This window comes from Mercenaria mercenaria, chromosome 15 (assembly GCF_021730395.1).
Source record: "Mercenaria mercenaria strain notata chromosome 15, MADL_Memer_1, whole genome shotgun sequence".
NCBI classification, from domain to species: Eukaryota; Metazoa; Mollusca; class Bivalvia; order Venerida; family Veneridae; genus Mercenaria; species Mercenaria mercenaria.
Genome location: NC_069375.1, coordinates 16,096,501 through 16,120,056, shown reverse-complemented (window position 1 = coordinate 16,120,056; position 23,556 = coordinate 16,096,501). Strand labels below are relative to the sequence as shown.

Genomic DNA, 23,556 nt, shown 5'->3' with positions numbered 1-23,556 from the left:
TGTTTTGAACACACCCACTGTTGCTGAAACTGCTAGCGATTTTTCAACATTTTCATAATTTTCTGCTTTTTTATAAATACCAACTAAAAAATACATCAAGACAGCACAATAAGGTTTTTTTCTTTTTACAGATTTTATTATATACTTATTTTATATCATAGTCTTATTTGTAATACTCTATCCTTACAAAAATGGGTACAAATGAAAAAAAGAATATTGTTTCATATTTATTTTTGTGAACTTTTTTCAGTGAAAAATACCCATAGTGAAGAATATTTTTTTAAGTTTTGAAAAAACTCTTTCATAGAATTTTTTCCTGTTTTTCTTGTGTATAGATAATTGTATTGTGAGCATAAAAATCGCTAAAAATGTATGGGTCACCAGGCTAATTTTTATGTTAAGACCGCTAGAATACAACACCTGTTCGGATGGAAAATGGCGAGAACCTGGCCAATTGATTACATGTATGTCTGCTAGAAGTTACAAAAAAGTTTTAAAAATTCCTAATTCTTTCTACAATTGAATACTAAATAACCTGAAAGGTGATATTGTCTTATCAGTACTAAGTCAATTATCTTATGTTATATGAACAACATTGTCTTTGTACTAAAATGCGATGTGAAAAAAACAACCACAAAAATAGCAAGATACCTGTCAGGCATGATACTTGTCAATACAACATAAACCAGTATCAACATTTGATTACTGATAAAACTTATCAAAAATGTTATTTTCATTCAAGATTTCTCATATTTAAGACTGTCTGTAACATGTTTCAACAAATGTTGACTTTAGTTCAGTTTTCCATAGAAGGTGTCGGCTGCGCAGAAAGATGCGCATAAAAAACTATCGGAATTCCCTTTAAGTTGAACAGTTTTCATTTGATCTTCACCAAACTTGCTGTCAATGTTTGTGGGCATAATATCTCGGCAAAGTTTGATAACGAACGTATTTTGTGACAGTCTGGCACTCTTGTTAAAAGATAATAATATTTTGTTCAGCTAATGTTATAAATAATGATAAAATGGTTACACAGTTCATATTCTTTTATTATTTCATATATCTTATACATCATTCATGCTACACAACATATACTTGAATGTAAGAATAATAATTTATAACGATAAAATCATATTGCAACAAAATCATATCAACTGTAGAGTCATATATCTTCCCACGTTTATGTTCCATTGATTTCTACTCGTATGTAAGAAGTTAAACCTCAAAAGAAGGAAAGTGACTGACATTTTTTGGTTAAGTAGACAAAAATAGAGACACTGATTAACAGCTGTTCAAATGTTCACACAACCTGTTAGTTGAAGCTAATAATTATTGACAGTTATTCAAAATAAACAACATTTCAATAATAATTGCAGTAACTGGAAAATAGAAAAATATGTTATGTGAAAAATTCTAATTCTTTCTTTTTCTGCTTTAATGGAATTTTTTCCTATCAATATCGAACAATAATTAAAATATTCTTGCACCTAGTGGTAAGAAATGCAGACAAACCTACAGCTTATGTTCGTGAAAGTACATGACCATACAGTAACAGATGGTAAGTAACTGAATTTCACCAACATCCACTCTACCAGTATCTCAAATACCAGCCTATGTCATGAATCTGAAACAAACAAATGAGGAGCTGTGCCCTGCAAAATCTGGGAATTTGTTAAAAACTGTATAACAAGACACAGTATGTAAGGATAAATGCATAACTGAAATAATCCATTAACCTAATGTAAAAATTATGTTCTCAGGGCAAATCGAACTTGCAAGACTGATTTTAAAGAATGCCCAACTTTTTGTCTACAAATACAATAACCAACCCACACCGTGACAGATTTTTCTTTCATATAATGTTTTCTTTCTTTTGATGGATGTTAAGTGACAAAACCATGGTTCATACAGGACTTGGCAAAAAAAATTCAAGGACTTTTCAAGGACTTTTTATGGATTTTCAAGGACTATTTTAATCGCTTTAAATCTTAAATTACAAAACCATTTAGGCTCTTCATAAGGCATTATGACAAAAGAAAAGTCACAGAACAGTTTTATTTTCCATAAGCTACAATAGCATATCTTAACCTTTATGAGATCTTCAATGGGATTACCTTTTATGAGCTATATTTGCCTGTATACATACTTAGTACATGTTTTTTATAAGTCTTTCAAGCTCTCAAGACTACATTTGTAGTTTTCAATTTGTCCTCAAGGGACTTCACTTCTTGTTTTCGCGTGTGATTTCAACGCACTTTCTCCCATAGTTCCGACATCAATGAGTTTATCACATACACTTATGCTTGTCTGACTTAAACTTCTTTAACCACGATGAATAATCATCCTGTGTAAGCCATTTATTGGTGAAACTACATTTATTCAAAGAAGTATAAATACACAGAATGGCAACTGGCTGTAATCTCGCGTGAGCTCGTGTCAGAGCGTGATTCGGCGTTATCTCACTAAAAACAAACATCGGCGAGCATGGAGTTACAATTTGTACCTTTAAAACTACATTTAAAATACATGTTAGCTTCTAAAACAAAATTAGTTTAATTTGAAATGGTCTTAAGACACGAAGTACACGTTTCTTTTTGCCATCGAAAGAAGCGTGGTCATACGGTGATAATCATTTTACCGATGAATAATTGCTTTCGCATACAAAATGGCGCGTGGAGAAAGCGCCACTTCCGGTAAACGAGATCTCGTTTTTTTGTCACGGGAGGTTGGCGAGATTTGCTCTATATGCCTTTCAAGTTGCCAATCTATTTATTTTTATAGCTCTTTGATTTATTTTTTGGGCCACTCATTGTTGTTGTTGATAGTCACGCTACAATGACCTTGCGCATAATATTTTAATGTTGTGAAAATCGCTATTCCATATCTAACTTCCGTACCGAAACGGTGTTCAACTAGCGTTCCCTCCGTGGGTGTGCATGTATTTTTATATTACACCGTTTTTTCGCTCGTTTTGACTTATTTATTATTTATTTTTTGTATTTTTCCCCTACAATACGATTGCACCCCCGTTTTTAGCAAAATTTAAGGACTTTTCTACCTTTTTTTTCAAAATTCAAGTACTTTTTCAGGGGATTTTTGGAAGAAAAAAATCAAGGACTTTTCAAGGACTTAGGATCAAATTCAAGGACTTTCAAGGACCTGTGCGAACCATGAAAACTAAAGTCATACTGGCACAATGTCTTTCAATGGAATCAGAAAGACCGCAGGTGCCCCTCCTGACATTATTACAGACTTGGACTAGCATCTGGGTTGAACCATCTAACTTCCTCAAGCAAGCTGCACAGGTTCAAGCTATGGAAGAATTCTATAGTCAAAAGCACCCACAGCTGAAAGGGGCAATTAGACTTCACTAACAACTCGGCCAACAAAGATCCCTTTCATGTGATGGGGGAAACCATTTAGCTTGCTTGTGTATGATCTATTGGTCTACAAAGTACCCTTCCCATGCCTAAATTAAAATGCCGAGAAGCTCCTGGCTCTATGATTCTACAAGATACCTCCACATGCCCAAATTATTCAATATGTGGGTGTTTTAAATATTAGTATACATGTACTTTCTCTGCATAAATGTTTTTTAGTATAGCACAGAAATTTCTGAATAGCCAACAAAACATCTTTACTTTTCTGAATTGGTAATCAATACAGATGAAAAGCGGAATTTTACTGGATCTACAACACACACAGTCATCATCCACACAATTCAAACAAAAATGTTACACAATAAAACCTGTGGAATATTTTACATTACTATGGTTAAATCTGGGATAAAACACAAGAATTATAGACAAAAAAGAAATAATTTAAACAATATACATACACATCACTGTATACACAATTAAAATAAATATCACTGCATTTACTCTACTCACTAATGGCAGCAAATCACATCCACATTGTATCTTATGAAGAATTTTCTCCAATTACAGTATTATGAAAGTTACAGAAATTTCTGAAGCCATTCCACAATAAAGAAATTGTATAACAACAACAATTGGGGTATTTTACACAGCATCTGTAATATCAACCTACTGAAATTCAAATGAACTCTGTATAACAGATGTATTACAAAATTTCAAAAGAAATAATCTTTCTTAAGTTAAAAGTTACAACATTATCCTTCCAGGTGACTTTGAACATTATGATTGGAAAATGTTTTTATAAAAGGACTTTTTGCAACAGGTACACATTAGGGCAGTTAAATGTAACTCAAAATTCAATGAAGTTGGTTTGCTGATAAACAGCTTGTTATATCAGTACAAAAAAGAATATCAACATGTTTAAAGTACTCATGATGAGTATTGTATAGGATTTCACTACAGCCACAATAATTATCTTGCTGACTTGATAATGAAAACAAGGAAAATAATATCCATCTATGATGTTGTCACACTTACTCATCCTTCACTTCCAACATTCCTATTTAAGCACATGCAACAATAGGAATTGCACATTGTTTGAAAACAAAAGGGACTAGTTAGAATTCTATTTAGTAAATGCTGCAAGTATCTATTATCAAACTTGAGTTAACTAAACGTAATAGGGTAGATGGTTTATACCGGTTTGTTATTTTATAAACACTAGCAAAAATATTGTTACCAGTACTAGAGAAACAGTGAACCTGCCTGATTTCATTTTAATATTGTGTTACTATGGGAAATCTTCACTTAAAGGACATACAACAAATTGATGATTCATTTGGCACAATTTTACAATTACAGTAACAGTGTATCAAATGATGATCAACAAAGACTATATGACATCAAACATTCATCGGTAGTTACATACAATCAAAACCCTGTTAGTACTCCAATACGCAGTGATATCTATAGAAATGTCAGAAGGTGTAAAGTTTTATTGTGAATAAACCATCTTTTCACAACACTTAATGTTTCTCATAAATTGTATGTTAATAACATCAGGAATAATATGGTGTAATAAAGCAGACAGAATGTGTACACTGAGCATAATATAAAACATGTATATTTTGTTCATGAAAACAGTCACAAGAGAACCAGCACAACTTGCTCCGACTGAAAGTTTCAGAAACTTTGTGTGCCATATTTTCATCACAGAACATTGCTGCATATCCCATCTTTAAGTAAGAAGTGTGGAAAAGTTGTACATGTATTTATCACAGGGTCATTCTGGTCTAAGGAACTTCTGCTGTTTATTATAAAAAAAACTTTAGTAACAGACAAATAGAAAACGATTACAAGGAATTTTCTGTTCTTCTTACATTAAACCTTTCTAGCACAATAAACAAAATTCCCTTACTGGTATCATAGAATTAAGTATCAACAATAAACAGTGGTCCCAATTTAAAGAAAGTTTCTCAAGTCCTTTTACTGTTAACATGAAATACAACAGTTAAGTATTCATTTTTTAGTACATCACAAATTTATAGACTGTACAGAAAAGACATGCAAATATTATTGTCATTACAGTATAAGGAAGTATGCCTAATTACCACAGAGAAACAGCTGAATCTTCCTTTATCTATTTTTCATGCTAAACAGCCAAGCAAAAGCTTTGATTTCCTTATTTATTTACTTACATGTAAATTACTTGGCTGTCTATTATATTATTTGACTTAACTCTTATCTAGCATGCTTTTTTACCTTGTCTACAGTTGTATATATTTCTTAACAATCTGTGTACTTTTACAACTGCAGTAATCAGACAACTTCTATATTTTACATTTATCTTCCAGTCATAAAACACAAAACATATTTACAATTGTTCTTTCTCCTATCAGTACAGGTAACATGCTTTGGATTTCTGTTATATCAGACACCTCTTAATCTGCATTAAATGTACTACAGAAACTTCCCTCTTGCTATTTTGTCAAGAATTTATGGATGGATCAAATACATTAACCAGTACCTTGCACAATTTATTATGTACAGTATCCAACTCAATGCCTTACTTACACTGGTTTCAGTACTGGTAAATCGTAATAAGCAAAGAAAGCCTCGCAAAATTTCAGGAAATTAAATCTACAACTTACTATAAAATAAGTCTAATTTTTCTGGAATTTGAAAACATAACTTCACTACTCTTCAATGTACCAATAAACACAATTTATTCTTCAAATAATTAGTGACCAAGGCGTGTCTTATTTTCTTCATACTATCATTTATTATATGACAATAACCAACAACCTTGTGGCAAATATCATATATTTACAGTCTATATAGGTTTCCTATCATGAATCTATATACAGCTACTCTTTCAAACACTAGTGGCCAGATTTGTTTACATCTGTCATTAAGATACAAGCATTTTAGCAGAAAACGCCCACAGAAAACATGTTTTCTATTCCATCAACTGAAGCTAGTTAGAGGCTTTTAACTTCAAAATTTTACAACATTGGGTCAGTTACAACAAAGTGAATGAAAAGAAAAATCTGTAAAAATAAGTTATAAATCACAGATTCTCAAATCGCCATTTGGTTATAAAATATACAGCTATATATACAATAAGTATGTATAGCAGTCCCACACTTCAAACATTCCCATATATTTCAAAGCCAAACAGGAACTATTGAATTGCAATTTACTTCTTATCTAGCATGTTACCAACACCTATTTCTATACAATGTTATAAAATGTATTATGTGCAATGTTAAAAATATGCTTTTACTATCATTCAAACATAACACACAAACAGTTTTACAAATCAGCCATAAATACAACATACTATATCTATATACATTAATGTTTAACATGTTTGTAAAATGCATACCCTCAATTCAAAGCACACTTATATTCATCAAGTACTTCTTTTCACAGTGACAAAAACATGGAATGATGTATTAAAACTTTACTGAGTTCATTGTTCAAAATGAAAACGAACATGTACTCAGTATGGCAACAGGTTGCCCTGTTGAAATCACCTGCTAAAATTTCTCTGGTGTTGGCCTACAGAAACTAACAATTTTAGAGTCAGTATTTCAAACAAAAGTCAATTTAAAGACTTAGTGACAAATTGGTATACATACTGATGACACATATGCAAGTGTAAGCTATGTATTGCCACAGAAACTCTTTTTAATCTATCTTTATCAATGCTTCTAATCTATATATAATATAACACCTTTTAAACAAATATTTTCAAAAGTAACATTTTGCAGGTCTATCTGAACACCCATAATTCCAGCAATCTAACTAGAACAGCCCCTCACACTATTGCCACAGTATGTCTTAAAATACAGACAGGTATTCCACAGTACATCACATTCACTTCAATGTTCCCCAAACATTTTTTGTTAGTCCCAATTTTTAAGAATCAATTGAATTAGAAGAAAGACCTCTGCCCTATTTGTTTATCATACTGAACACAAGAAATTGCAAGAACCATTCAAACCTGTCTATCAAATGAAATATCTCTGCTGAAGTGACTAGCATTTCAGTTTGTTCTGTATAAACACTGTCTAGTAAATACAAATCTAATGTAACTCATGAAGACATACAGCAGTGTTGTATTCACTGTCAAATATTTATAATTACATGTATCAAACTTAAAAATATCTAACACATGCCGCTAACATTAATTTAATGTTACTTTTACTTTGATCTCTTGAAAAAGCATCAGAATACAATGTGTCTAAGTTTAATGTTCAGAAAAAGTACAAGCCGTAAAATTTGTTGTTGACCTAAAGATCAATACAATGTCTTTTAGTTACAACATGCCTGCAACAATTTGTTGGCATTTCCAACAATGTAATGTAAAGTCAGTGTTAAAAAGACTGGTTGATTTTGACATGGCAGAATGTCAGAGGAGTTAATGTCACAGTATGTTAATGAAGTGTAGTGTGTCGTCTACAAAGTCTATACCGTGTACATCTGTCAAGTGTAGACTGTAATCTACCATGTCTATGCCGTAATCTATCTGTAAAGTTGTTGGATACCATCAAAGTCCATACCATAGTTTGTCTGTAGAAGTGTTGACTGTACAAAATGAGTATAATGTAACATAATAATGTGTATGTATATCAACACGCACAACTTTTCTCACTGGGCTGCTGATCCGTATTGAGGGCATTACGGGGCGTGGCTGGTTTATGCTGGACACCAGACTCGGCAGCATTTAAATCCAAACTGAAATTAACAATCAAAACTGTTAAATACATGTACAGGGAATTGTTTAGAAAGCAAAACAATTTAAATCTTACAATGAGCTATAACAATTCATATCCACTTTGTCACTTAGCCATTTAAGCCACTTGAGCCATTTGCTGTAATTTCATGAAAGTGGTTCAAAATGCTTTCATGTTGCCTTTAAACACCTCTATTTTCTAAGGTAGAATTCTATTTACATTTTCACTGGAACTTTCAGAGACAAAAAAAATTTGAGCAAATGTGACTCCTGTAAGCAGGGCTCCGGAAATTTTGGTAACTCAATCGGTTTGAAACGAAAATCCTGACATCGGCGCTACCCCACCCACCGCATTCCCAATATTACATATTTTGTAAAACGTGATAGGGTAAAGAAATAAGCATGTCATGCATTAAAACTGAGTTACCAGTCACCGTGCGTTACCATACAATGAAGACAATTATTCAGTGTTATGTGTGATCGTTACTTTGTTTAAATTTCGATGTTTTTCCGAGATAATACGAGGCATTGACACCGTGTGCGTAACTAGTCTAAAAGCTAACACACGATACTTCGATACCGTATACACGGCAGATACTTTGTGATGTTTCCTCATTTTTTGACGGAATTCTATAAAATACAATGCGTCAAAGTGAGTTACACGACACATATTCTCTGCTAAACAGCCTCAGTATTTAAAGAATACTCTGCCTCGGACCAAATGTGTACGTTATTTGAACGCTGAGATCGAATTTCCCGCATGTATAGTACCAAAACGTCACGTGGGTTGGCCACGGATATTTCATTTCACTTACGTTGTACTTCAATAAAAAACTACATTTTATAAAGTTATATGTTCTCTTCTGATGTAAACAAAATTTCATTTTGAAACGTTTTTTAAAAGACCGATTTGATAAACAGTGCCACTCCGGTTTTCTTAATCATTCATGGTTGCCCGTCCATTTTTTCCTTTTTTGTACAGTCGGGTTGCAAAGACGATTTTCTGCATTTGTTTCAACTGGAGCCCCAACAAATGAATCATGTAATTTTTTCAAATCAAGTAATTATAAAAATTATTTTTATCGGTTTTCCGTGTGATGTCTCATTAAATCAAAGACCTATAATGCACAATTATAGCTCTTTTATTAAATGCAGCGACCATTTGTTTGTTACCGTGATCAAACATAGCCTTTTGAAATAAACCATCCGTCGGATTCTAAATAAAAGAAGTGGATCCCCGTTGAAATGATTTGGATCCAGTCAGAAATGTTAGGAAACCAGTCAAAAATGTTTAATACACCGCAGTCGGCTGTCTGCAAACATTAAAGGATGTGCTGCGCGAGCACTGATTGCGTCACGCGCTAATTACGGACCGATTATCAAAGTGTCAATCAGACCGATTGTCACGTTTATTGATTATCTGAAGGTGCGACCAACAATTTCCTACTTGGCAGGTGATCGTGTATTGAGATATCAGACCGAAATTTATACTTTTCTCCATTTTTACGGGACCAATTTTTTTCGTTTTTTCACTTCACGAATCGGTCTGAAAAGTCAAAAATCGGTCCAAAACCGACAAACCGGCAAATTTCCGAAGCCCTGCCTGTAAGTGTATATGGTAATAAGTTTGGAAGCAAATGTTGCAATAAAATTCAAGAAATGTTAACTTCAAAACTTTTAACATGCCAGACAACAGATACTGTTAGCTACAAACGACATCTATTCTGTATCTCACCTGCCATCCTGTATATTTTGGTAAATTTTCTTTGCTGTGTCTAAAAAGGCGTCTTCTACATTGTCACCTCTGAAAAATGTATAAATAAATGTAATATCATGTTTAATGACTAGAAAACCTTGTGCGAAGTTTCAATACTATACATAAAATTACTACTGAGATATGACCTAACACACAAAATTTAACCAAATTGCAATGCCAAACACCATGTCCAGTTAGCAGAATATACATGTTGCTCTCACTGTTCTTCCGATAGCCGAGCTGAAAATCATATATACAAATCCATTTGCTCGAAACTTGTAGACTTTCAGTGGTAAGTTACTAAAATTGCTGTTAAGTGAAAATCTCAATTCTGTTCCCTTCAAAATGTTGCAGGTGTAATACGGGAGTTTCAGGATCAATTCCCAAATATAATTCTGATGGCAAAATTATGTTAAATACAGTGGACTTTATATTCAAGGGATACACTTTTACATACACACATGCTTTATCATTACACTGATAAGATATAAATGCCTAGTATATCTTTCTCGTTTGCAGTCTGACTTTCGTGACTGTTTGCCAGATTTTATGTTTTACAAAGTTCTTTCTTTTAAGAAATGTTGCAAAATGTTGTATATGCCACTTTAAACAAAGAGAATTCCAACTTTACTTTTTTCAATTTAATTTTAATTTGAACTTTAAGATAAGGAATAACAATAAGAAAATTTGAACATTTATCCCACACTTACGTTTTTGCACTGCACTCCAAAAACATTAAACCTGCAAAAAGATAAAAGATTTAAGAAAAAAGGTTTCAAGATCATTCCGCTAAAAAAATAACAATAATTCAATACCAGACATATGACAAATACTGTGTAATTATTAATTATTACTTGCGAGGAAGTATGTTTCAAGGATTGTATTTTTGCATCAAATGAAAATACATCTCACCAAACACATAAAATTCCAATTTATTTTCAAATCTTTAATTTCATCTTATTATTGTACTAGCAAAGAAAGTTGCTTTAGCTGAAACTACCAAATTAAGGGCAACAAATTTAACAGATTTTACAGCACTTATTTCAATTCTATCTGTTTACAAGCTACATGTAATATGAAGTCAACAATTGTCGAAATCAGTTTTCTTTGAAATTAAGCTATATTAAAATATCATACCATTTTCATCAGCAAATTGTTTAGCTTCTTCGTAAGTTACATCTCTTTGTGCTTCTAAATCAGATTTGTTCCCAATCAAAAATATTACCTGAAATGAAATTACAAAACAAGATTATTGAAATCTGGCGTGGTCTTCAAAAACTACCTATTGTCTGATTCTACAAAACAACATGAAACAACATCTTGCCTACAAATATTAGTAAATTACAATCAATCATCTGCTAAGGTGCTCGTCTAATAAACTCCACTACTCATACAAGCAATCCTTTTAATACCTAATTTAGTAAAAATGTGGCCAGAAAATTTGGACTGAATCTACCACAGAACATCTAACAAATAGCATAAACCTTTATAGTGGGTATTTTTTAATTATCAATGAATTTTCTGTTGATTAAATGCTTATACATGAAAATAAGATTGGTTCACTATAAAACAGCTCCAGATTTTCAAATGAAATAACTAACGTGGAACGCAGTGATTTAGAGTGCTAGTTTTCCATCATCAAAATAAAAACACCATTTTGTTTTGAAAAAACAACTACAAAAGACACATTCATGCAAAAAAATTTCATAAACATGTTTTATTCTTCACTTATCAATAGGTATGTGAGACAGATATGTAGGTTATTTGGAAATTACCATGAGAGAATTTAGCAACTGAATCCCTTAAAAGCCAAGTCGACATGTTGTCAGATACTGTAAAAGCACATTTTTCGCTGGGTAAAACTTTCGCGAAATTGAACATTTGAGTATGTTCGCGAGGTTTATTATCGCGAAATTGTGAAAATTGTGTCCTACTTGAATTTGAATTAAACTAATGGGGAATATTTATGCGAGGATTAATTTTCGTGATATACAGGGCCTCGCGAATATAGCGAAATTTAAACCCTCGCCAAAATTTCTGCTTTTACAGTATTTAGCTCTCAAATCTAGGATTAAGGAATACTTGGATCTGGAAGCTGACAAAGTGTTTGTGATAAATTTAACTTTCAGCACCTGGATTAAGGAATACATGTACTTGGATCTGGAAGAACAATTAATGAATTGACATCACCGAGAAAACAGTAATCTATTTTCTGAATTAAGCAATGCTATGGCCTGCATGAATTTAACACAGGCTTCACATTTGCTTGATGAGGATAGGTGCCTGAATTTCACATAAAAGTCACTTGGCAACAAATCTAATTATGTTTAACACTGCATAGAAGTCATCATGTACATTTGTACATGACACAAAATCAGTCTTTCTTCTTTGAAATCTATAATGACTAGCTACCTATTCAACAATGACAGGTGGAAAAGAAACAGAGCTGGATTGAAGCAAAGTTTCTGTTCCGACTAAAGTTTTTTAGTTAACAACAAAAATTATTTATGCAGTGGAATATGAAATTATTTCTTCGACATTTTCAGGAATTTTATCCAGAGCATGTAATAAAACATCTAATAGTGTTAAAGGAAAGTATCAGAAAAAATTCTAAGAACATAAAAATCAATGATTTCACAAATTATTGATATCCTAAGACGGATTGTCCTAAACCTAATGTAAATACAAAGTCAACACTATATGCAGTATACTGAGAAGTTGAGACACTATATGCTTATCTGTATACTTACAGTATTTGGATTAGTTAAATTTCTCGCATCTGTTAGCCAGCTACTTAAATGGTTATATGTACTTCGTCTGTAAATAGTAAAGTAAAACTATTTAATGCATATATTCTTAACTTTAGAGAATATCTGATAACAGTAGATGTTAATTGTTTAGGAAATAACAGCATTTTATTATGAAAATTCAGAAATGAGGATTGATTTTGTAAGGTCTAAATGTCATAGCACTAATATTCATACTCACAGTGGCAAGTGTTTGGTAAAACTGGTAATACTTTTTCAAACTCAGCAAAGTTAGGTCACATTATAAACTACTTCCTTAAAAGATTCAAATGTGAATTTATGTTGAACTTTTGTCAGTTGTTAAATCTTGATTGAGGTCTATAACCTGTGAAATCAAACATAAAACCCTCATAATATGAACTGTCTATATTGAAAATGGAATTAAGATTTCTCTTAATCCTGTCAGACCAAAGATATAGACAGAGATGTAATTTGTGGCTGGTAAACATGGAATGAGGACCTACTTTATTTTCTATGTAACAATTAATTTCTCACTGACCTAGTTATATCATAGACCATGAGTGCCCCTGCTGCACCTCTGTAGTAGCTTCTGGTGACAGCTCGGAACCTCTCTTGGCCTGCTGTATCCCAGATCTGCAACTTTATCTTCTGACCTGATACTTCTATAATCCTAAAACGGAAGAAGCAATGAAATTGTTAAGGTGAAGTACGACTTCACTCTAAATTTCAGAACAGAATTAAATAAATCATATGTCACTTGCCCCTCATCAATGTGGGTTCGAGCTCACTTGGGGCTTTGAATTTCTTCGTGTCAGGAACCATCCAGCTGGTTTAGGAAAGGTCAGTGGTTCTAGCCAGGTGACAGCTTGTAATGAAATAATGCACGGAGGGGCACCTGGAAAGTCGTCATAATTATGACCTATAATTGTGTTGGTGCGAGGTTAAATCCAACAAAATAAATAAATAATTCATCAAATGCTAAATACATTTCTCATTAGCATGCATAAAGTTTTACAAGCATAGCAAGATTATTTTTATTTTCTATGAAACAAATGTAGTAGATGCTTATCATTATGTACAGGGACTCTGTATATGTTTGTTACATGTATACATACTGAAATCTCATTCTACTTTTACTTTTTCTCTTTGTAACTTGGTTACCAGTACACTGGGTTTAAGAAATCTACAAGTGTATTGGTAACTGAATTCTTGTTTGCTAAAGTGCAATTTCAGCCCATCAGAAAATAAATCCAACTATATTTTCATAACATACTTTTTCCACATGGGACTGCTTCACAAGAATATAATTATAATATGAGCCGCGCCATGAGAAAACCAACATAGTGGCTTTGCGACCAGCATGGATCCAGACCAGCCTGCGCATCTGCGCAGTCTGGTCAGGATCCATGCTGTTCACTTTTAAAGCCTATTGCAATTAAAGAAAGTGTTAGCGAACAGCATGGATCCTGACCAGACTGCGCGAACGCGCAGGCTGGTCTGGATCCATGCTGGTCGCAAACCCACTATGTTGATTTTCTCATGGCACGGCTCATATGTAAGTTCAAACTGTAGCTACTTTATCAAAGGTTTTGGTTTGATACAAACTTCAAATCAATATTGATACAATGTATCTGATGATAAAATGATTTTATCCTTATGAATATTTAAAACTTACCTAGTACCAAATTCAACACCTATAGTATGAGGACAATCTGCCATAACTGAAACAATAAAAACATACATGTTTGTTAAGGGGAACAGAGAACAAATATTTGTTTAAAGAATACTTTATTGCAATGATATACTGTAAAACACTTTAAATTCGCGAGATCTTTATTTCGCGAATTGTCCCGATTTTTGGCATTTTATTATTTCGCGAAATCTTAAATTCGCGATGTTAAAATCGTAATTTTAAATTTGCGAATGTGAATCCAGAAGAAAACCGGAAGTACGACTGCATTCGGTTATTTTCTGCAATTATGGTACCTATATGACGTCACTGTTAAAAGTTTATTCTCCGATCCGCTAGTGCGTGTTACGCTCTTTATTGATAGCAGATTAATGCCTTTAATATTGGGTTTGAAACCGGCTATAATCGCAATGTAATTACGTGCCGGTGAGCTCATGACGATGGAAGAAAAAGGTTCAAAACAGGTAAAATAGATAAGTTTAAACTAAAAAATCATGGCTCGACTGGGACTCTATATTTACAATGAACGCTTGATCTTTGAACATTTATTATGCACCCAATCATTGCAAACTTTTCACAGTTTCTTTCAGTTTTGAAAAAAGTGTAAACCATTGTAAAATTGGTAAACAATGGCACATTTTGTATAATAATTATCTTCGTCTTTTGAAAAGGGAAACTGTTTCGTTAGGCGTGAAAAATAATTGCGTGTATGTATGCCAATTTCAAGTTGTACATGAAAGCGTGCAGAAAATTGAGAATGACACTGATATGGTACAGCGTGGCTGGATTCAGGCTGGAATTCACGTCACAGCTTAATTTAGAATTACTAGTACTTAGTACATGTACTATAGTATTGTAATGGAAGATAACTTTGTTTGAGCGGTCATGTACAGTAACACCGTTAGTTTCTTCCCTTGTGCTGATCGATACGTCATGAATTGGATAAATGTTTACTATTAAATAATAAAGATTATACTTTGCTGTATACATGTATATTTTGTATATAATATAGTCATTTAACCGTACTTGTTGAACCATGGTGGAATCACACAAAATCACAATAGCTGAATTTCGTAAGTGCGAATATTTATCGTTCAGACACTATTTCGGACATCAGCGAATTTCGGATAAACACGAACAGGTAAAGCTTTTTTTCGTGGTCACTTTGAATTCGCGAGTACTTAACCTCGCGAATATTAGCGAAAATTAAATTCTCGCGCATAAAAGGTGTTTTACAGTAATTTACTCAAGTTACAAGTTCCTGTCAAATCTGCCTTGTAATGTCAGAAAGTTGTGGACAAACTTAAATACAGACAGCATAAAAATCAATGTCTTTGCTACAATTTGTGGTGATTGTTGCAAAAAAAAAAAAAAAAAATTAAATTCATAATTTGTACAAGAACACACAAGACTTGGTGCTTTACAGTAGCCATATACACAGTTATAGATCAACATCCTCTAGAATATGTAAGTCCTGTAAACACATCAATTCTAGGTCATATATACCTTATATCAATTATTCATGTCAATGTTAACTTAAATAAATCAAATTAATATGTTAGATCAATGATAACTTTGACAACAAGTGACACATGCTCCTGTACACAAAACAGTACATGTTGATAAAATGATGACCATTCAATGTTACATTTGATTTTCACAATTCAAATATGTGACATTTATAATACAATTATATATAACTAGAATTTTACCTTAGGAAATAGCCACATATAAAAGTTGAAATCAATTTCATGAAATAGTAGCAAATGATTCAGGTAGCAAATAGCAATGGGCTTTGAGAGAACTAAAACATTCCAAAAGCTTTTTTTGTTTTTCAAGTGATTGTCTGTTCAATTAATTAAAATGTAAATTTGCTTAAGTTTAATAAATTTTTGTTTAAATTTACTGACAAGTAATTTACTCTGTAGGTCTTTCTTGTTGATTTTTACATTTCAGTATGAAACATCATGATATCTAGTATGTAATTATTAAGCTGGAGCTTGCTTTAAAATCAAGTGCATAAAGGGGTACTTACATTTTTTCTCTGTGAACTGATGTAACAAACACGACTTCCCAACTCCCATATCCCCGATGATAATATATTTAAATATATATGAGTAATTATACGGGCCTGCAGCCATCTTGTAGCTGCCAATATTGCACACAACTACCTGAAAGTAAACCAACACTGCAGTTAGCCACTATCTCTACTGAACAATGCCTAAAAACAACCAAATTATCAGTGACGACTCGTCCTTTTCTGAAACATACAGATACAATAGTGATGTTCTGCCATGTCTCAATACAACATAAGGTAATAGACCTAGACCTGCAATGACAATCTACCATTTTCATGCAATTAATATTCTCCTCTCCTATAAGGTAAATGTGGCTGAAGGATCACATGCCTTTCAGTAAAAAAAGACAGAGAATGTATAACAAACAGAAACTGGCCTTTGTCACTATGGATCCACTGCCTTAATCAGTAGTTTATTACAACATATTAACACACATTGCATGCAACCTGTCTATCTGACTGAAATGCATCTGCAACTCTTCTTACAAAAACAGACACATTATAAAAAATTATGACTTCTCACTCCAAATATCTGATTTTAAGCAATATTATAAACCTGTATAAGTCAGGTTACTGGATTTCTAGACAATCCATATATGGGCAGTCTAGAGGTCTGGTAATTGATATAGAGTCATTTTACCTATGCTCGACCAGCCAAGTGCTCGACCACTATTTATAAATGTACATGTTTATTGAAATAAACCTTTGAACTCACGGTTTTTGTTCATTTATTTCCTTCCCAGCATCCTTGTATGACATTATACATATTTGATCTAGATCTTTAAGGGGCTTGTTTGTTTACTGACGACAGCTTCTTTGCATCTGTGAAAATACTTACCGTGAATCTCCTCTTGAAAATGATGCGTCTTTCCCGAATTCTTTAAGAAGAGTACTGGAACAACGTATTTTATAGTCTTCTAACCTTTATTGATAATTTGACATAAGCTTATATCTGTAAACTATCGACTTGAAAGTAAAATTTAAGATGTAAACAAACACGCCCACCTCTCGAAAGGTCAAAACAAAAATGGCGCCTTCATTAGTTGCGTCATGTAGACGCTTGAGATAAAAAAAATTCACCGCGCCATAAGACAAGTTGGATAAAATGATTATGGACATTTGACTTTTTGAAGTTTTTAGGTTTGTTTGATTGTTAAAACAGTTCGATTTCTTGTTAAATTACTTGATGGATACTGCAGACACACCATTTACCAAAGTTCCTTTTGCCCGCTTTTCAGGTAGGTGTTTCTATCTCTTGTTTGAAAGTCTGAAACTTATTGATTTTAAAATCTGAAAACAGAATTAGAAAATATGAAGTTTTGACTATAAAAATATTTGTTTGTTTGATTTTATAAATACCTCTGAAAAAAGAAATCGGTCTGGTCGAGCATAGGAAAATGTCACTTTAAAATTTAGTGTTTTACACCCTATAGTATGAACCGCGCTATATTTTATCCTGATCAATGTCAGCCAAACGCTTGGGTGGAATTTTACCAATAAAAGTAGGTCAATTCAGAAACTAAACGTTTTCCACAACCTTGTCAGTTTTTAATTTGTTCCGAGAAAAATACTTGTAAATCTGGTCGAGCATAGGTAAAACGAGTCTATTATAACAAATCAAATCAATACTTATTTATTGTTAGTAATTTGATTCTGACTTCCATTAAGTCACCTTTATTTACACAAATATGTAAACAAAATCTACAAGGAATGGTTGTGACCTCACTGCCCCAAAATTAACAAGAGCTGTCCATAAGACTATTTGGCGATTTGACAGTAAAATGAATTTATGCGTATGAAAGGGGCATAATTTGGTCAAAAATACTAATCAGAGTTATGGGGATTGTTACCACACATGCAGATGATGATACTAAAGATACATTTCAAGTTTCAAGTCATTATCTTATATTGCACTAAAGTAATATCGGCCAAAAAACTAACTAAGTATGAAAGGGGCATAATTCTGTCAAAAATACAATTAGAGTTATGGGGATTGTAACCACACATGCAGATGATCATTATAAAGAAATAGTTTTAATTTCAAGTCATTATCTTTTAAAGTACCAAAGATATATCTATAAACGAAGCTTTCGAAAAAATTTAACAGAAAATAATTCCAAGTACTGTGAAATCATTTAATTTCGTGGGCATTAAATTTCGTGGTAAAGGTCAAAACTGCAATTTTGTGGGGATATGAATTCGTGGATTTCAATTTTTGAACATAAAATGAATGAGAATTTTACGTGTTCGTTGGGATTAAATTTCGTGGATTGGTTCAACCACGAAATCCACGAAAATTAGTCCCCCACGAACATTAATGATTTCACAGTATAACAACTTGGTGACCTTGACCTTGGGTATAATGGGCCCAGCCCCTGCACATACTTTGTTTGTATGCTGGACAAAATTTATATAAAGTTACAGTCAAAAATAAGCAATAGTAACAAAGATATGACAGTAAAACAAAGGTTGCCGAAAAACTTTACCCTTAACAAGAGGACCATGATGGTCCTGAATCGCTCACCTATCCCCACATGACCCAGTGTTGAACTGAGTATGACGTCGTTATTTCTATTATTTGACATAGTGACCTAGTTTTTGAGCACATGTGACCTAGATATCATCAAGATAAAAAATTCTGACCAATTTTCATGAAGATCCATTGAAAAATATGGCCTCTAGAGAGGTCACAAGGTTTTTCTATTATTTGACCTAATGACCTAGTTTTTGAAGGCACGTGACCCACTTTTAAAGTTGACCTAGATATCATCAAGGTGAACATTCTCACCAATTTTCATGAAGATCTCGTGAAAAATATGGCCTCTAGAGAGGTCACAAGGTTTATCTATTTTTCGACCTACTGACCTAGTTTTTGACCGCACATGACCCAGTTACGAATCTGACCTAGATATCATCAAGCTGAACATTCTCACCAATTTTCATGAAGATCCGTTGAGAAATATGGCCTCTAGAGAGGTCACAAGGTTTTTTCTATTTTCAGACCTACTGACCTAGTTTTTGACCCCACGTGACCCAGTTTCGAACTTGACTTAGATATCATCAAGGTGAACATTCTGACCAATATTCATGAAGATCTCATGAAAAATATGGCCTCTAGAGAGGTCACAAGGTTTTTCTATTTTTAGATCTACTGACCTAGTTTTTAACCCCATGTGACCCAGTTTCAAACTTGACCTAGATATCTTCAAGGTAAACACTCTGACCAATTTTCATGTAGATCCATTGAAAAATATCGCCTCTAGAGAGGTCACAAGGTTTTCCTATTTTTAGACCTACTGACCTAGTTTTTGACTGCACATGACCCAGTTTCGAACTTGACCTAGATATCATCAAGGTGAACATTCTGACCAATTTTCATGAAGATCCATTGAGAAATATGGCCTCTAGAGAGGTCACAAGGTTTTTCTATTTTTAGATCTACTGACCTAGTTTTTGACCCCACATGACCCAGTTTCGAACTTGACCTAGATATCATCAAGGTGAACATTCTGACCAATATTCATTTAGATCTCATGAAAAATATGGCCTCTAGAGAGGTCACAAGGTTTTTTCTATTTTTAGATCTACTGACCTAGTTTTTAATCCCACGTGACCAAGTTTCGAACTTGACCTAGATATCATCAAGGTGAACATTCTGGCCAATTTTCATGAAGATCCATTGAGAAATATGGCCTCTAGAGAGGTCACAAGGTTTTTCTATTTTTAGACCTAATGACCTAGTTTTTGAACCTACGTGACCGAGTTTCAAACTTGACCAAGATATCATCAAGGTGAACATTCTAACCAATTTTCATGAAGATCTTATGAAATATATGGCCTCTAGAGAGGTCACAAGGTTTTTCTATTTCTAGACCTACTGACCTAGTTTTTGAAGGCACGTGACCCAGTTTCGAACTTGACCTAGATATCATAAAGATGAACATTCTGACCAACTTTCATAAAGATCCCATGAAAAATGTGACCTCTAGAGTGGTCACAAGCAAAAGTTTACGGACGCACGTACGCACTGACGGACGACGGACACCGCATGATCACTAAAGCTCACCTTGTCACTTTGTGACAGGTGAGCTAAAAATAACCTAAGCATAACACCTTGGTGACCTTTGTCCCCTGGGAAATTTTGAAATACAGGCATGAAATGGGTGGCCTCTGGTACATTTTTAGGTCCAAAATATTGAGGTAAAGAAGGGGTTAGTACCCTTTTTATGAGTGAGGGGTCAGGGAAAAATTATAAAATACAGGTATGGAATGGTGGCCTCTGGTGTGTTTCTTGGTCTAAATTTTGAGAAAATATTATTATTATTCCTTTGCCAAAATAGCAGGGCACTTCTCAGCAAAAATTAAACAAGAGGACCATGATGGTCCTGAATCGCTCACCTCTTCCCACATGACCCAGTTTTGAGTATGACGTCCTTTTTTCTATTATTTGACATAGTGACCTAGTTTTTGAGCTCATGTGACCCAGTTTTGAACTTGACCTAGATATTATCAAGATAAAAATTCTGACTAATTTTCATGAAGATCCATTGAAAAATATGGTCTCTAGAGAGGTCACAAGGTTTTTCTATTATTTGACCTATTGACCTAGTTTGAAGGTACGTGACCCTGTTTTGAACTTTATATAGATATCATCAAGGTGAACATTCTCACTAATTTTCATGAAGATCTCATGAAAAATATGGCCTCTAGAGAGGTCACAAGGTTTTTCCTTTTTTATACCTACTGGCCTAGTTTTTGACCGCACGTGACCCAGTTTTGATACTGACCTAGATATCATCAAGGTGAATATTCAGATCAATTTTCATGAAGATCCACTGAAAAATATGGCCTCTAGAGAGGTCAAAAGATTTTAATAATTTTAGACCTACTGACCTAGTTTTTGATAGCACATGACCCAGTTTCGAACTTGACCTACATATCATAAAGATGAACATTCAGACCAACTTTCATACAGATCCCATGAAAAGTATGGCCTCTAGAGAGGTCACAAGGTTTTTCTATTATTTGACCTACTGACCTAGTTTTTTATGGCACATGACCCAGTTTCAAACTTGACCTAGATATCATCAAGATGAACATTCTGACCAATTTTTAGGGAGATCCATTCACAAGTATGGCCTCTAGAGAGGTCACAAGGTTTTTCTATTTTTAGACCTACTGACCTAGTTTTTGACCGCACATGACCCTGTTTCGAACTTGACCTAGATATCATCAAGATGAACATTCAGACCATTTTTCATAAAGATCCCATGAAAAATATGGCCTTTAGAGAGGTCATAAGGTCTTTCTATTATTTGACCTACTGACCTAGTTTTTGACGGCACGTGACCCACTTTCGAACTTGACCTAGATATCATCAAGGTGAACATTCTGACCAACTTTCATACAGATCCCATGAAAAATATGGCCTCTAGAGAGGTCACAAGGTGTTTCTATTATTTGACCTACTGACCTAGTTTTTGATGGCACGTGACCCAGTTTCGAACTTGACCTAGATATCATCAAGATGAACATTCTGACCAATTTTCATGAAGATCTCATGAAATATATGGCCTCTAGAGTGGTCACAAGGTTTTTCTATTTTTAGCCCTACTGACCTAGTTTTTGACCGCAGGTGACCCAGTTTCGAACTTGACCTAGATATCATCAAGATGAACATTCAGACCAACTTTCATACAGATCCAATGAAAAATATGGCCTTTAGAGAGGTCACAAGGTTTTTCTAATATTTGACCTACTGACCTAGTTTTTGACGGCACGTGACCCACTTTCGAACTTGACCTAGATATCATCAAGGTGAACATTCTGACCAATTTTCATGAAGATCTTGTGAAATATATGGCCTCTAGAGAGGTCACAAGGTTTTTCTATTTTTAGACCTACTGACCTAGTTTTTGACGGAACGTGACCCAGTTTCAAACTTGACCTAGATATCATCAAGGTGAACATTCTGACCAATTTTCATGAAGATCTTGTGAAATATATGGCCTCTAGAGAGGTCACAAGGATTTTCTATTTTTAGACCTACTGACCTAGTTTTTGATGGCACGTGACCCAGTTTCGAACTTGACCTAGATATCATCAAGATGAACATTCTGACCAATTTTCATAAAGATCCCATGAAAAATGTGACCTCTAGAGTGGTCACAATCAAAAGTTTACGGACGGACGCACGGACGGACGACGGACACCGCACGATCACAAAAGCTCACCTTGTCACTTTGTGACAGGTGAGCTAAAAATACATCTGCATAGGTAGGTCTTCTCTGAATGACCAAAATTAATCGGAGTTAAAATTTATAACGTATTTTCTATGACCCGAGTTAATTTTTACCATTGATTTCTGCTTGTTTATCGCAGTTTTCATTGGAATTTGCCAAAATCAATCTACATTGCTTTATCGCATGTTTAAATTAAAGTCAGAGACCGAGAGACACGTGGCAGCGTTATGTAATGGATGTTGAATCGCTAATCCCTCGGTTGGTGACACACTGTGTATTGTGTATTATGAACGGAAACGGCCCTTGAAAATACTGATTTTTAGGCTAGATAGAGTACTTTAGACAAAGAAATACACATTAAAACAAGAGCACCGCCTTGCGGGTGCTGACGCTCATCTGATTTTTTTTGTATAATAGAAATATTGTCCTACCCATGATTTTCTAAGTTTAAAAAGGGCCATCATTCTTGCAAAAAGCAGGATAGAGTTATGTTTCTTGATGTACAGTGTCCACTTATGATGGTGAAAAACTGTTGCAAGTTTTAAAGCAATAGCTTTGATAGTTTATGAGAAAAGTTGACTTAAACATAATATTCAACCAAGAAAATGATTTTTCTAAGTCCAAAAGGGGCAATAATTATTGCCAAAAGCAGGATGGAGTTATGTTGCTTGCTTTACAGGGTCAGCTTATGATGGTGAACAACAGTTGCAAGTTTTAAAGCAATAGTTTTGATGGTTTAAGAGAAAAAGTTGACCTAAACATAAAACTTAACCAAGAAATCTGATATTTTCTAAGTCCAAAAGGGGCCATCATTCTTGCAAAAAGCAGGATGGAGTTATGTTTCTTGCTGTACAGGGTCCACTTATGATGGTGAAAAACTGTTGCAAGTTTTAAACCAATAGCTT

General features: G+C 33.8%; 1 protein-coding gene across 2 annotated transcripts in view; it reads right to left on the bottom strand.

Moving 5' to 3' along the window:
• Positions 1-1,028: 1,028 nt before the first annotated feature.
• The window catches only part of LOC123545972 (ras-related protein Rab-14), a 31,102-nt gene continuing 8,574 nt past the window's right edge, over positions 1,029-23,556 (bottom strand). For both annotated transcript variants that reach the window (XM_045332171.2, XM_045332163.2), the window contains exons 2-9: positions 16,368-16,503; positions 14,318-14,363; positions 13,181-13,312; positions 12,625-12,691; positions 11,012-11,099; positions 10,585-10,615; positions 9,854-9,922; positions 1,029-8,120 (exon numbers count right to left, since the gene is read on the bottom strand). In XM_045332171.2, coding sequence (XP_045188106.1) covers positions 8,015-8,120; positions 9,854-9,922; positions 10,585-10,615; positions 11,012-11,099; positions 12,625-12,691; positions 13,181-13,312; positions 14,318-14,363; positions 16,368-16,473 — 645 coding nt within the window. In that variant the 5' untranslated portion in view covers positions 16,474-16,503 and the 3' untranslated portion in view covers positions 1,029-8,014. The remainder of the gene's footprint in view (positions 8,121-9,853; positions 9,923-10,584; positions 10,616-11,011; positions 11,100-12,624; positions 12,692-13,180; positions 13,313-14,317; positions 14,364-16,367; positions 16,504-23,556) is intronic.